The following is a 13,046-nucleotide window of genomic DNA, read 5'->3' as shown; positions in this document are numbered from 1 at the left end:
AGGGCTTGGACCCTTACATTCATGGACTTGTACCTTTTAGATATGGCATCCTCCTGTGACCCAGGCAGCCTCTTAGCAGGCTGTCTGTGGAGTCAGAGGCCTCTGAGGAGTCCATCAGTCCCACCACTCGCTGGCTCTGTTATCTGGGGCAAGTCCCTTCACCTCTCAGAGCCCATGTCCTCACCTGCAAAGGGAGGATCAGAATTCCAGGGAAAGGGCAGTTACTCACAGCCGGGGCTGGCCTGATGAGTGTCCCTGAGGCCGTGGTTCCATGTTCTGCCAGACAGTGGATCTCATGAGTGAGCAAGCCGGGGGAGCTGGGCAGGAATGAGGGCGTGGCCCCCGGGGCCCAGCTCTCGGGGGTGCGGCCGTGGGGGGGGTCCCAGGAAGCAGGAGTGGGGGCGGGGGTGAGGTTGGGGCACAGCAGCCGTTCCTACCCTTGCCCCTTGGGCCGTACCTTCTTGTCTGGAGACTGGGGAGATCCAGGGCCCCTGCTGGCTGCCTGGTGCCAGGGTAATGGGAGCCTGCACTCGAGGGCCAATTCAGCTCCCTTGTTGCTGCTCTTAAAAGCTGAAGAGCGGGACCCTGAAGCCTCGGGGCTGGGCTGCTTGCCAGGCTTCAGCAGAAACCGCCGACAGAGCAGTCCTGCCCCCCCCCAGCTCCACCGAGGGGGGTAGGGACCCCAGCACCAGCCCCATTCTAGCCCCCACCTCCCCACACACCTCACCCCATCACCAGGACTCTCAGGAAGAGCTCGGAGCCAGGGGGTTCTGCTTCCACATGGTCAGGGGACAGGTACCGGCCCACGTGTCCCCCTCCGTCTGGGAGCTGAGAAAGCCTCAGCGCTGGCAGTGCCCGGGCCCCTCCCCGTGACGTGGGGCCCCTCCCGCCCTGCGGAGCTGGAGCGCCGAGTGCCAGGCAGGCCTCACTCGCTCGCAGCCAGCCAGCCGCACGGCCCTGTTGGGAACGCAGCGCCAGGTGCCTGACTCCCAGAGGTGGGAGAGCCCCAAGGGGCAGCCCCAGGAGCCTCCAGAGCACTTCCAGGCGTGAGTCAGGGCAGGAGGAGGTCAGCCTTGGGAGCTGCTTCCTAGTCGGGCTGGTCTGGGCTGGGATCTTCCTGTCCTGAGGCTGGTCATTTCTCCCATGGGTGGGGCAGGTGCTCAGAAGTCCTTAACTCTTAGGGTGTGGGCAGGGAGGGCACTGCCATTTTAGAGTTCCCAGGAGCCTGATCCTTACTCTCTTTCTCCCTTCTCTTTGCAGACGCCCTGCTGGCGGACTTGGAGTCCACCACCTCCCACATCTCCAAACGGCCCATGTTCTTGTCGGAGGAAACCCCCTACTCGTACCCAACTGGAAACCATACATACCAGGAGATTGCGGTGCCACCCCCTGTCCCCCCACCCCCGTCGAGCGAGGCCCTCAATGGCACCATTCTTGACCCCTTAGACCAGTGGCAACCCGGCGGCCCCCGATTCGTCCACCAGCAGGTAGGAAGGGAACAGGGGCTGGGGAGCCCCCAGAGTCTTTGGGGGATAAAGGAGCATCCCTGGCAGGGGTATGGGGAGCCAGAGGAGAGGTGGAACTAGGGGAGGGGCGGGAGAGGGGCCAGGAAGTGTCCAGCTGTCCCCAACCTGACGCTGTTCTTCCCACCTGTCACGTGGGTGGGGCGGGGGGGCGGTGGCAGTGAACCACATATTAATCACTGGTCTCCCTGCCAGAACGTGGAAATTCCCTGGTGAGACTGGCAGTGAGCAGAGGCCTCCTGGGGGTGACTGGGACTCTTCCCGGCCCCCAGTCCCTTTCCTCCCCTGGGGCAAGGCTTTCGCCCTACCAGGCTTCTGAGTGTTCTGTGTCCCGCAGCCTCCATCCCCGTCACCTGTGTACAGTTCCGGTGCCAAAGCTTCCAGCGCGTCCTTCCCCCAGGACGGCGTTGGCTCGACGTGTCCCCGCACGAGCGAGGAGGAGCACGTCTACAGGTACTGCCCCGGCCCCTCGCCAGGTGCCTTCCCCCCCTGCCGCGCAAACCCCGGGGGCCTGGCCGGGGCTGGAGATAGCCGAGGCCTCCCACGCGTGGTACCAAGGCCAGGGCAGGTGGCCAGGGACCAGCACGGCCGCTGGCCCTCGGGGCTTCTGCCTCAAGCATCCTTGGGAGGGGGTTGCCACTGAAGAGGCCCCCGAGGCCCCCCACCTGGCTGGTCCACCTCGTTGCTGCCGTCCCCTGGCGGCAGATGGGCTGGGAGACCACAGCCCCTCCGCGTAGTTGAGGAACTGAGGCAATACTTCCTTCCCCCGCCTGCTTCTTACCACATCCCTCCTCCACCCGGCCCTCTTGCCGCGGGGCACCCTTACTTCTCTGCCTCGTTTTTCCTGAGACTTCGGGGACACCCCTCACTGTCCTCCTCCCTTGCCTCCCAAAGCTTTCCCAACAAGCAGAAGTCGGCTGAGCCCTCCCCCGCCGTGATGACCTCGTCCCTGGGCAGCAACCTTTCCGAACTCGATCGCCTGCTGCTGGAGCTGAACGCCGTGCAGCAGAGCCCCCCCGGCTTCCCTGCAGGTATGACCGGCGCCTGGGCCCGGGGCCTGGCCCACCCTCGGGACCCAGCTGCCACTCCCGGGGTCTCCAGAGGGCCCAGGGGCTAGGCAGCCCTTCTCTCTCCTCTCTCCAAGATGAGGCCAACTCCAGCCCCCCACGGCCTGGGGCCCTGAGCCCCCACTACGGTGTCCCGGAGAATAACAGCTCCCTGGGGGGCAAAGCCGGGCCCACGGCAAAAGAGAAGCCCAAGCGGAACGGGGGCCGCGGCCTGGAGGACGTGCGGCCCAGCGTGGAGAGCCTCCTGGACGAGCTGGAGAGCTCCGTGCCCAGCCCTGTGTGAGTGTCCCCTGCCCGCCGCACCCCAGCACCCTCGTGCAGGCCCTGTGCCATGGGGCCTAGCGGCGAGTCCCGCAGCCCCACCCCACTTCCCCGGAGCAACCCTCGAGCAGGAGGGGCTGAGAGCGCAGGCTCCGGAGCACACACAGGGTTCAGATCTTGGCTCTGCCACTTACTAAGCATCAGATCTCAGGTCTAAGTTTCCTCATCTGTAAAATGGGCTGGGGAGACCTGGGCTAATGGGGTTAAGGCTGCCCACCTCAAGAATAGCGTTGCTATGAGGGCTGAAAGCAAATAATGTATGTGAAGCACTTGGGATGATCTCTGGTACGTAGAACACGGTGGAAGTGCTTGGTAAACGTTAGCTGGTATTTTCTTATGTGTCGGCTGTCACATGCGCCTCCTGGGTTGTGGAGGATGCATACACACACACGCTGGGTGCTCAGGCTTGTTTGACAGGCCAGCTTTACCTGGAGCTGGGGGACCAGGGGCCTCTATCATTTTAGAGGCCTCTCTGCCCCCTGGTTGAGTGCCCCTCCCAGAGACAGGTCTCCTGAGAGGTGGGGAGCTGGGGGGGACCACGATGTCAGAGCTGCCCTTGGGGGAGGATCTGTCTGGGGGAGCGTGGGGTGGGTCCCAGGTCCCTGCTGACCACGCCTGCCCCACAGCCCGGCCATCACCGTGAACCAGGGCGAGGTGGGCAGCCCCCAGCGGGTCACCTCCAGCCAGCAGCAGACGCGCATCTCGGCCTCCTCTGCCACGCGGGAGCTGGACGAACTGATGGCCTCGCTCTCGGACTTTAAGGTGCCCCGTGGCCCCTCGAGCTTCCCTGCCCTTCCCTCCTCCCCCATGCTTCTCCTCCCCCGGCCCTGCTGGGCTATGGCGAAGGGGGGGCCAGGCTGCACAGGGACCAAGCTGCCCCGGCAGCCCGCGAAGGCAGAGGCGCGCTCGGCAAGGCCGTTCCTTCCAACACGGGCGCTCCCAGCCACCAGGCCAACTGGACCAGGAGCTCGGACAAAGGGCCCTGTGTTGCTGGCTGCCCTTGCAGGGGGAGGCGCGCTCTGCTCGAGCACGTGGGACTCAGGATCCCGTGCCTGGGCGGTCATCTGCCCTGGAGCCCCGTCTCCACCCCGGCTGGCCTCAGCACATCCCTTTTCTTCCTGCCTCTGACCTCCTGAATCCACAGGCCCCCTCGCCAGCCTTCCTGCGCTCTTCCCGCTCGCCCTCCACGGCCTGGCAGCCGGGCCTCGGAGTTCCCACGAGCTCTGTTTGTGGGAAGCCCGTCCGGCAGGGCCGGTCCTGCGTGAGGCACCCCTTCCCCCCGCTCGCGGGCTCCCCAGCCCTGCCAGGCCCGCGATGTTTTATTTAAAGGATGCAGAGCCTGCCAGCAGCACCTCAGTGGGGACAGATATCGACAGAACTCGCCAACAGTTGCTGACTTCAGCCTTCCACGTGGGTCTGTCGGAGACCTCTGGGGCATGACTTAGGGAATCTGAGAAGGGAAGCAGGCGGTCCGTGTGCTTTTGGTCCCGGGGGCGACCTTCTGGCCTCTGGTCAGCTGGGCTTTCACGGGGTGGGTGCGAGGGGGTGCCCAGGCCTGCTGTGCTTTCAGTTCCTCGTCAGTGCTTCTGAGCAGCCGTGGTCAGAAGCGAGCTGGGTTCCAGTGTTGGCCCAAGGGAGCCTTGCCCCTCGCGCCTTTCAGGTGGTTACTTTCTGAGACCTAGTGTCCCGATGCCCAGGAGAAGGTGCATGGGGTCTTGCCAAGCCCTAGAGCAAAGTCTCGTGTGAAGGAGGGAAGCGAGGGTGTCTGGGAGGGCCACAGCCGAGGTCCTGGGAGGGTTGCTGCCCGCAGCTCAGCTCCCTCCATGTGTGCCCTGAGGTGACCTTCCTGGGCACCTGTCTCCCAGTGTTGTCCCCTCATCTGTCCACCTCCTCCTTAGCCTTGTCTCCCTCGTACTGACTCAGATGGGCTAAGGCTGGTCCCACAGACCTGGCTCAGTGGCTGCTCTCTGCTGCCCAAGTCTGATGGGGATCAGGGATGGGGAGCCCAGGGAGGCCTTTGAGGTCTAGATGTTTTTCCAGGGTCAGTCCCCAAGCTTTTCAGCTTCATGGCCAGGGTGCTGCAGACATGAGCCCTAAGGCAGAGAGCACCCCGGGGGTGAACCTCCTCCCTCACCTCCCTCCTCCTGTCCCTTCTGTCTTTCTCCTCCTCCAGACCAGCTCTTCTGCGGTGGCCCTGAGCTCCACTCCATCCCCACACAAAATGTTTCCTCCTTCTCCTCCTCCCACACCCTCTGTAATCCTGCGGTCCACTGATAAGCCCTCCCCTGAAGGCCAAGGCCACACCCTGGAGGGCCTGTGCATCGAAGGAAAGGCTAACAGAAGGGGCCTCCTAGCTCCTGTGCGCCCCAGCTGGCTCGAGTTGGCTGGCCTCGGGGTGACGCCTGACACTCCCGCCTCGAGATCTTCCTCTGCAGAGGGCTCTCTGGGGCCACTTGGTGCAGAGAGCCAGGCTCGAGCCTGGAAGGAAGGTGCCACCAGAGACGCACGGGGCCTCAGGAGTCCACTGACCAGGGCGCCCTCTTGCCCCACTCTAACCCAGGCTGATTGTGGCATCCCCCAGGGGCTGCTGGCCAGTCCTCTGTGCCCAGAGCAGACCGTGGCTGCCACGTGGGAGCGGCCGTGGGCTGCGGAGGTGTTCAGGCCTGAAACTCCCCGTGGGGTTGCCCGCACCTTCCCGGAAATAGCTGAGCCGGCTCTCGTAGCTGTGGACCGACAGGCCATCTTCCCAGACACCTGCGGGGTAACAAAGGAGTGTGGACAGCGGGCGGAAGGGGCAAGGCAAGAGCCAAGCAAAAAGGAGCCGCTGAGTGGCGAGATGCCCAAGAGCGGAAGCCTGATCAGGCCGAGCCAGGGACCCGAGACCCCAAGGAGCCCCGAGGGCACCCCCGAAGCTGCTGCCGAGGCTGGGAAGGAGCAGACGGAGCTTCCACACCTCACGGTCACGGACGCGGCCAGCGCCACCGAGCGGATTTCCACCTCTGGCCAGGCAGGCGCCAGCTTGCACAGCTGCTCAGCGTGGCCCTCGGTGGCTCTGGGAGTGGTGCCGCCCCTGCACCCCTTGCTAACTGCATGCAGCCTCCCACTCGGTGCATGTTTGCCTGGGCAGAAAATCCAGACACTGTGGCCCGCAGCGCTGACCACCACAACTCGGCGGTGGGTTCTGTGGGGCCAGTAGAGCTCTCTGGACTCCAGAATTTGTCTTAGCAACAACTGCCCCTTGCTGGTTTGAAGCTTCCTCCTTTAGAAGCGCTACCTCCGGCTTCTGATGTACAGGACATGGCTCAGAGCATGGGCTTTGGAATCAGATAGACCTGGAAACAACCCCCCGCCCCAACACTGGCTGCGTTTGTGACCTTGGGCAACCCCACCAGCCTCAGTTTTCTTATCTTTAAAATGGTGGTAATGACAATATCTCCCCTAAGGTTGTCCAGAGGATTAACTTGAGATAATGACTAGAAAGTACTTAGAACACTGGGGCCTGGCCCCTCAGTGGGTGATGAAACTGTTATTTGCTTCTTGCTTGGCCAAAACTTTTTGCCCTTTCAAAAACACTCAAGCAAGAGAACTCTACAAACAAGAGGTTTATTGTAAAAACAAAAACTAGTTAAAATTTTTCCTGGGAGAAGAGATTATTTTCTGTTGCAAATCAAGGAAAAAAAAAAAAAAAGAGAAAGGAAGGAAGGCACCTTAGGTCTTCTAGAGCTTACACTTGTATTCCTTGTACCCTCCCCCCCTTTTTTTTAATTAGTGAAGTTGTAGATTTACAACCCCATTTTAAGGATGGAGAAGCTGAGGCCCTGGGCGTGGAGCGCCTCTGTGGTCTGCCTTGAGGTTTCGGTCCCTGGGACCTTGCGCCCACTCCCGCCTCCTCCACTGCTTGGCTCTTCTGGCGTTTGTGTTTTGCCCCCCTTCCCCGGGATACCTGAGTGTGGCCTGAGCAGCCTTGCGCCCCCACCCTGAGTGAGACCGTGACGGCTCCCCCCCACCCCCCTCAGATTCGCTCTGTCATCAGGAGGAGCCGGGAGACGGGCCACGCGCACCCCATGTCCCGGGAGCCCTCCCCTCGCCGCCGGCTGGACCCCGCCACCCTGAGCAGGACCCCATCCCAGGAGCGGCTCATCGCGGAGCTGCAGGGCCGGCTGGGCATCCAGCCGGAGGCCGAGGAGGCCGCGGGGGCCCTGGCAGAGGACTGGCTGACGGAGGGCGTCGTCATCACTGTGCAGCCACGCGGGCGGCGGGCTGGGGGGCAGCTGGTAGAGAAGGTAGCAAGGAGCTGGCCGGCGCTCGGCCTGCACAGCCCTCCCTGGCCCCAGCGCTGGCTGGACGGGAGGTCGGGGTGCTTGTGTTCTGAGCCCTTGTGAGGCGGTGTTGCGCTCGGAGTGAGAGCTGAGTGGGAAGGCCAGGGGCTGTCACCTCTCTGCCCCCTGCCCGCTGAGCTGATGTTTTCTACTGCCTTCCTCCTCTCTCCCTTCTTTCTTCCCAGGTTGTCTTCCCTCCTGGCTCTCCCATCCCCCTGAGAAGAACCATCCCTGTTCTGGCTCCTTCCTCTGTCCCTTTGCTCCAGCCTCACAAAGACGCCTCGGCCAGCAGCGGCTCTTCTCCCCCGTCCCCGGGGCCCTCCGCCTCTCCCTGTGGCTCTCCTGGGGTCCAGAGCACCAGGGAAGGGCCCTGCAATGAGGATGCGCAGGGCCTTGCCCCTCCCGCCCCGGCGACCCACGCTGGGAGGTCCGTGGGCTGCCAGACTGATGAGGAGGACCCGCTCTTCCCCCCACTGCAGGCAGGCCTCCCTGGGGCCCCGGCGCTGGCCCAAGGTCCCCTCCCTGGTGCCCGAGCACCCCCACCGCCTCTGCGCACACCTGGCACGCCGGCGCCCTTCTGTCCCCTCATCTGCTAGCCCAGCCCAGAGCCTACAGCCCTGTCTTTACCGTGGCCCTCACTCGCCTGATGCCCACGCCCCTCTCCCCCAAAGCCAGCTGCCCTCTTCCCTGGGGGCCTCCCTGCTGCTGGCCCTTCCTGCCAGGCCCCCATCTGAGGAAGCCAGTCCCAGAACCAGCCAGAGACCTGTCTCCTCCCGTCCTCACCAGCGCCTTTCCAGCCCCCGGCCCCGGGCCTGGAGAGGCCTCTTTGCCCACTGCCCCAGCTCTCCCCTCCTGACTGTATCCCATGCCTGCGGTCGGCTCGCCTCCCTCTCCCTCTCCCTCACTCCCTGGGCCCCTCTCTCTGGGTTGTTTTTCTCTAATTTTTTTTTTCTTCTTTTCTCATCCTAAATTCACTTTTGCAAATTGATCCACTGACAAGGTCTCATCTTTCTTCCTTGATTTTTTTTTTTTTTTAATTTCTTTTCCTCTTTTCTCTTCCTACTAAGATCCAGGGCCTGGAACAGAGAATGGATGGAGAGCTGTGCTGGGCGGCCGGCTGGTCCCCGAACGGCAGGCAGAGCAGCCAAGGGCAAGACGAGGGAGGGGTCAGTGCCAGGGGCTGGGGGCCTAGTTTCCTGCTTGTCGTGTTAGACTGGGCTTGGTCATGCCAGCAGGTGCCAGGAGCCTGGCTCTCGGCAGGGCCTGCGGCCATGCCCCGACCGTCAGGATGGCCTCGTTAGGCTTGCTAGGCCTCGAGGAGGTTGTGCCTCTTCCCTCCTACGTCTCACGTCCAGGAAGGACACGCCCCGGTGCGCGGCTGTGACACCACGTTCTGAGCCCCTGACCGGTCCCCCCTGTCCCCACAGTTCATGGCCCAGGGAAGGGCGGGGAGTAGTTCTCCCCCCGGGGGAGCCCCGAAGCCTGGCAGCCAGCTCGACAGCATGCTGGGGAGCCTGCAGTCCGACCTCAACAAGCTGGGCGTCGCCACGGTGGCCAAGGGGGTCTGCGGGGCCTGCAAGAAGCCCATTGCCGGGCAGGTGAGGAGGGCGGGGTGGCGCCCGGGGCCTCTGCCCCCCTCTCGGGTGCTCCGTGGCGGGCCTCAGCCTGGAACCACGTGCCGTCTCCTGCTTCAGGTCGTGACTGCGATGGGGAAGACGTGGCACCCGGAGCACTTCGTCTGCACCCACTGCCAGGAGGAGATCGGATCCCGGAACTTCTTTGAGCGGGACGGGCAGCCCTACTGTGAAAAGGACTATCACAACCTCTTCTCTCCGCGCTGCTACTACTGTAACGGTCCCATCCTGGATGTGAGTTTTCCTTTCTCTGGGCACCGGGCCAGGGACCCACAGAGGCTCCCCTCATCTCAGCTGCCCCCTGAGGGTCAGGTGGGGCCACCTGAGGCCCCGTGCCCCACCTCGGCTCATGCCGCTGGTACACGCCTGGCTTGGGGTTCCACCCTGGCCTGAGCCAGAGGCCATCCTGATGCACAGCAGGCGTCCCCACCCCCTCTTCCCTGCTACATCCCGTGTTCTCATCTGCAGAGACTCCCCGGGGTTTGGAGCCCTGAGCAGATAACCAGAGTGGATACTGGCTCCTCCTTGGCCAGCTGTGTGACTTTAGGGAAGTGCCTGGCCTCTCTGAGCCTAAGCTTTTTCAATTATAAAATGGGGATCACGGTGAACCTGGGCTGTAGGCCCCCCGTGAGGATGACAGGCATGTCACACCTCTCCGTAACCTTAGCTCTCAGTGGCTTTACTAGCAGAGACCTTCCTTGGCTGTTTGGGTTGGGGTGAGGCAGGGAAGGGCCTTTCCTGTGGGCTGCAGGGCCAGCAGCTCGGCTTTGACCCCATTCTCCCCTTTCACAGAAAGTGGTGACGGCCCTTGACCGGACCTGGCACCCCGAGCACTTCTTCTGTGCCCAGTGCGGAGCCTTCTTTGGTCCCGAAGGTACTGACCAGCGGACTAGCCGCCGCCTCCTGGGAGGGGCCGGGAGTGGGGGTGGGTGGGTGATTTCACTGGGTTGGGGTTGGGGCAGCCCCGCTTCCGGAGGCCCTAACTCTGCTCCTCCAATCCCTGCCCCCCCAGGATTCCACGAGAAAGACGGCAAGGCCTACTGCCGGAAGGATTACTTCGACATGTTCGCGCCCAAGTGTGGTGGCTGCGCCCGGGCAATCCTAGAGAACTACATCTCGGCCCTCAACACGCTGTGGCACCCCGAGTGCTTTGTGTGCCGGGTAAGGAGCCCGCGCCGCCTCCGGGTATGGACGGGGAAGGAGGGGCCTCCCCGATGCAATCCGGGCCCGGCCCCGAGGCCTCGCTTTGGGCTCTCAGTAGGGTGGGCAGGCAGAGGGCGCAGCCCCTTTAGTCGATGGGCCGAGGGCCGGGGCTTTCACCGCGGCTGAGATGGGCCGGGCGGGCGCATCCCCCAGCCCAGGACTCTGAGCACGTGAGGACCGTGTGAGGGGATGCGGCATCTTAGCGGCCTCAAGGGAAGTGGGCATTGGATTCCACACTGCATTCCGGGGGGTCCTGGGAGCCCACAAGAGGTTCTCAGGGATTCAACAAGGACCCTTTGACTAAATAAGTTTGGGAAGCACCATTCATTGTAGGACTTCTCAGAGCCTCTTTCCCAAATGTGCATGTGAGTCTCCAAGCGGGATCGAGGATGCAGTCAGCGCCAGGGCTTCTTGGGACACGGTTACAGCTGCCCTGCGCAGCGTACGGGATTCAGCCCATGGCTCGGATCCAGGCTGGATGACCTTGGCAAGTCCCTCAGTTTTGGTGCCTCGATTGCCTCCTCTGTGGGGAGTACTACGTGAACGTTTGATACAGCGCGTTGCCCTTAGGAGGTGCTCAGCCAGTGGGAGGCACTGAGAGTGTGACAGTGATGACCCCCTCTTGCCTACTGCGCTGGGGGCCACCCTGGCCCCCTGGCCCAGCCTGAAGGGGCAGCCGGCTGAGCCCCCTCACCTCTGCCCCACCCCCTCTTGTGTCTGGCAGGAATGCTTTACGCCGTTCGTGAACGGCAGCTTCTTTGAGCACGACGGGCAGCCCTACTGTGAGGTGCACTACCACGAGCGGCGTGGCTCGCTGTGCTCCGGCTGCCAGAAGCCCATCACGGGCCGCTGCATCACCGCCATGGCCAAGAAGTTCCACCCGGAGCACTTTGTCTGTGCCTTCTGCCTCAAGCAGCTCAACAAGGGCACCTTCAAGGAGCAGAACGACAAGCCTTACTGCCAGAACTGCTTCCTCAAGCTCTTCTGCTAGGCGCCCTCATCCCGTCACCTGTCCCCTTGCCCAGCCCAGTCCCCAACTGCCACTGTGACCCAGAGACCTCGCCCAGGGGTGAAGGGGCAAGTGCGACCGAAACTGGAACCGCTGTCCCCAGCCGGTGCAGGGTGGGAAGAGGACCTCGAGGGGCGTCCTGCCCGCTCAGCTTCACCCCTGCCGGAGCCGCTCTGGCCTCCTGCCTCCTCCTGCAGCCCTGCAAGCTGGGCTCGGCCCTCCTGTCGTCCTCCCCACCCCACCTGTGTTCCCGAGAACCAGCCTGGCCATGCCAGCACCCCACACTGGAGCCATCTCTTGTTCACATTTCGGAGCGCAGCCGGGGGAGGGCAGGCAGGGTCGGCTCCCGGCACACGCCAGGTCTCTTTTTATCCTTCCTTCTCTCCCACCTAATTATCCTTGTTCTGAGAGTATAGGGGCCACCCGGCTCCCTCCAGAAGATGCCAGCATAAATCCACCCGTGCGAGGGGCCCTCCTGCTGCCCTTCCCGTCCCCTGGGCCCGGGCGGCTGCCCCACACCACCTCTCGCCCCGACCGCCCCTTTTTTAACTGCTTGGTTCTACTGAGAAAGGCCTCTCCAGCAATAACGTTTTACAGCCACTTCATCTCCGGGCGGCGTGAGTGGAGAGCGTCACCCTGCGCCTGGACACTGTGCCGACTTTGATAGATTTCTACACTGAGGTTTGAATTCCTATCATCCGAGTTGCTTTTACTTCTCTTTACAGAATGATTTTGAAGAGATTTTTAAAGACGTTTCCTTTTGTATTCTCCTCGCCACCTGCACTCGTCCTCTTGGTGACGGTGGCTTTGGTATGGCGTTTGCTTTGTACCGAGGGCTTGGGGTGGGGGAAGCAATTTGTATTTTATTTTTTCTTCGCACAAGCAGGTGAACTGGGAGCAACTCTGTGATTCTCCTTTCACATCACAACTCACCAGGACTGTTTTATAAACTGCTGTATTTTGAAATCCCTCCCTCAGTGCCCAGGTCAGCAAGCTCTTCGCTAACCCTGGCCGCAGGGTGTTTTGCCCTTTTGGGCCTAGAATTCAGAACCCCATCTGCCCTGTTCCTGGGGGCAGGAGACGGGGAAGTGTACTTTGAGGGTGCTGTTTCCTGCCCAGGTAAGCCATTAGGGCCTTCTGTCCCCCTCTGAACTGTCTGGCAGCAAAGAAAGCCCACTGAACATTCTCAGCCCTTCACCGCTTCCCTGGAGCTCTTTCTCCTGCCTTCTCAGGAAAGCTGGTGTCAGATTTTGACCGAGAAACCATCAAGATCTCTTAGGTTCTTGTTGATTCCATCGAGCATGTTGATTCCATCCTAAATTCCCTGCTCTCCTTGGAGGCTGGGTACCGGTTCTTCTGCTTTTACAGGGGGTGGCCACTCAGGAGGTCTGGGGAGAAGGGCCCAGGTTGTTGCAAGGGAAGGCCTGATGGGATTTGGGGCGGAGGGATAGGGTCCTGGGCCGAAGCAAAGGGAAACCCCCGGAGCTCTCTTCCCAGGGAGCTCTCTTCCCAGGGAGCTCTCTTCCCAGGGAGCTCTCTTCCCAGGGAGCTCTCTTCCCAGGGAGCTCTCTTCCCAGGGATGAACTGGGTGCAGGCAGCCCTGGGGGTCCTGGTGAGGAGGAGGCGGCCCCCAAGGGGTCTGAATGAGGGCGAGCCAGACACTGCACCAGCCTAAAAGCAGAAACTGCTGCGCGGGGGTCTGGGAAGGGCCCCCGCCGTGGTGGGGCTGGGCGGTCGGCTGGGCCCCTCCAGAGGCCTGCTGTCTCCACTTGCACCCATAGGCCTTACTGCTCTGTTTACAGTGACCCGCCCGGGAACCCTCCCCAAGACGGACGGGGGTTCTGGGGTCCAGCCTCTGGGCTGGTGGTTATTTGATGATTTCTGATTTTGTTTTCCCTGTAAACTTCTCACCTGGCTTTTTCCATGTCAACTCCTGTGATTTATGCCAATAAAATTTGCCATTATTTTCA

General features: G+C 62.3%; 1 protein-coding gene across 2 annotated transcripts; it reads left to right on the top strand.

Moving 5' to 3' along the window:
- The first annotated feature begins 930 nt into the window (after nucleotides 1-930).
- PXN (paxillin) lies at nucleotides 931-13,046 on the top strand. Of its 2 annotated transcripts, XM_071209821.1 has the most exons (11): nucleotides 931-1,046; nucleotides 1,261-1,487; nucleotides 1,861-1,976; nucleotides 2,418-2,554; nucleotides 2,668-2,869; nucleotides 3,538-3,673; nucleotides 8,658-8,828; nucleotides 8,925-9,098; nucleotides 9,657-9,738; nucleotides 9,877-10,025; nucleotides 10,792-13,046. In XM_071209821.1, exons 2-11 carry the CDS (start codon nucleotides 1,314-1,316, stop codon nucleotides 11,056-11,058), a joined length of 1,608 nt encoding a protein of 535 aa, XP_071065922.1. In that variant the 5' UTR covers nucleotides 931-1,046; nucleotides 1,261-1,313; the 3' UTR covers nucleotides 11,059-13,046. The 2 variants fall into 2 exon arrangements, with proteins under 2 accessions (XP_071065922.1, XP_071065921.1); XM_071209820.1 differs by lacking the exons at nucleotides 931-1,046; nucleotides 1,261-1,487; nucleotides 1,861-1,976; ... (1 more) ...; nucleotides 2,668-2,869; nucleotides 3,538-3,673 and adding exons at nucleotides 4,805-5,918; nucleotides 6,928-7,194; nucleotides 7,416-7,709; nucleotides 8,298-8,396.

The sequence above is a fragment of the Dasypus novemcinctus genome, chromosome 19 (assembly GCF_030445035.2).
Source record: "Dasypus novemcinctus isolate mDasNov1 chromosome 19, mDasNov1.1.hap2, whole genome shotgun sequence".
Classification (NCBI taxonomy): Eukaryota; Metazoa; Chordata; class Mammalia; order Cingulata; family Dasypodidae; genus Dasypus; species Dasypus novemcinctus.
This window is presented reverse-complemented; position numbering and strand designations above follow the sequence as displayed.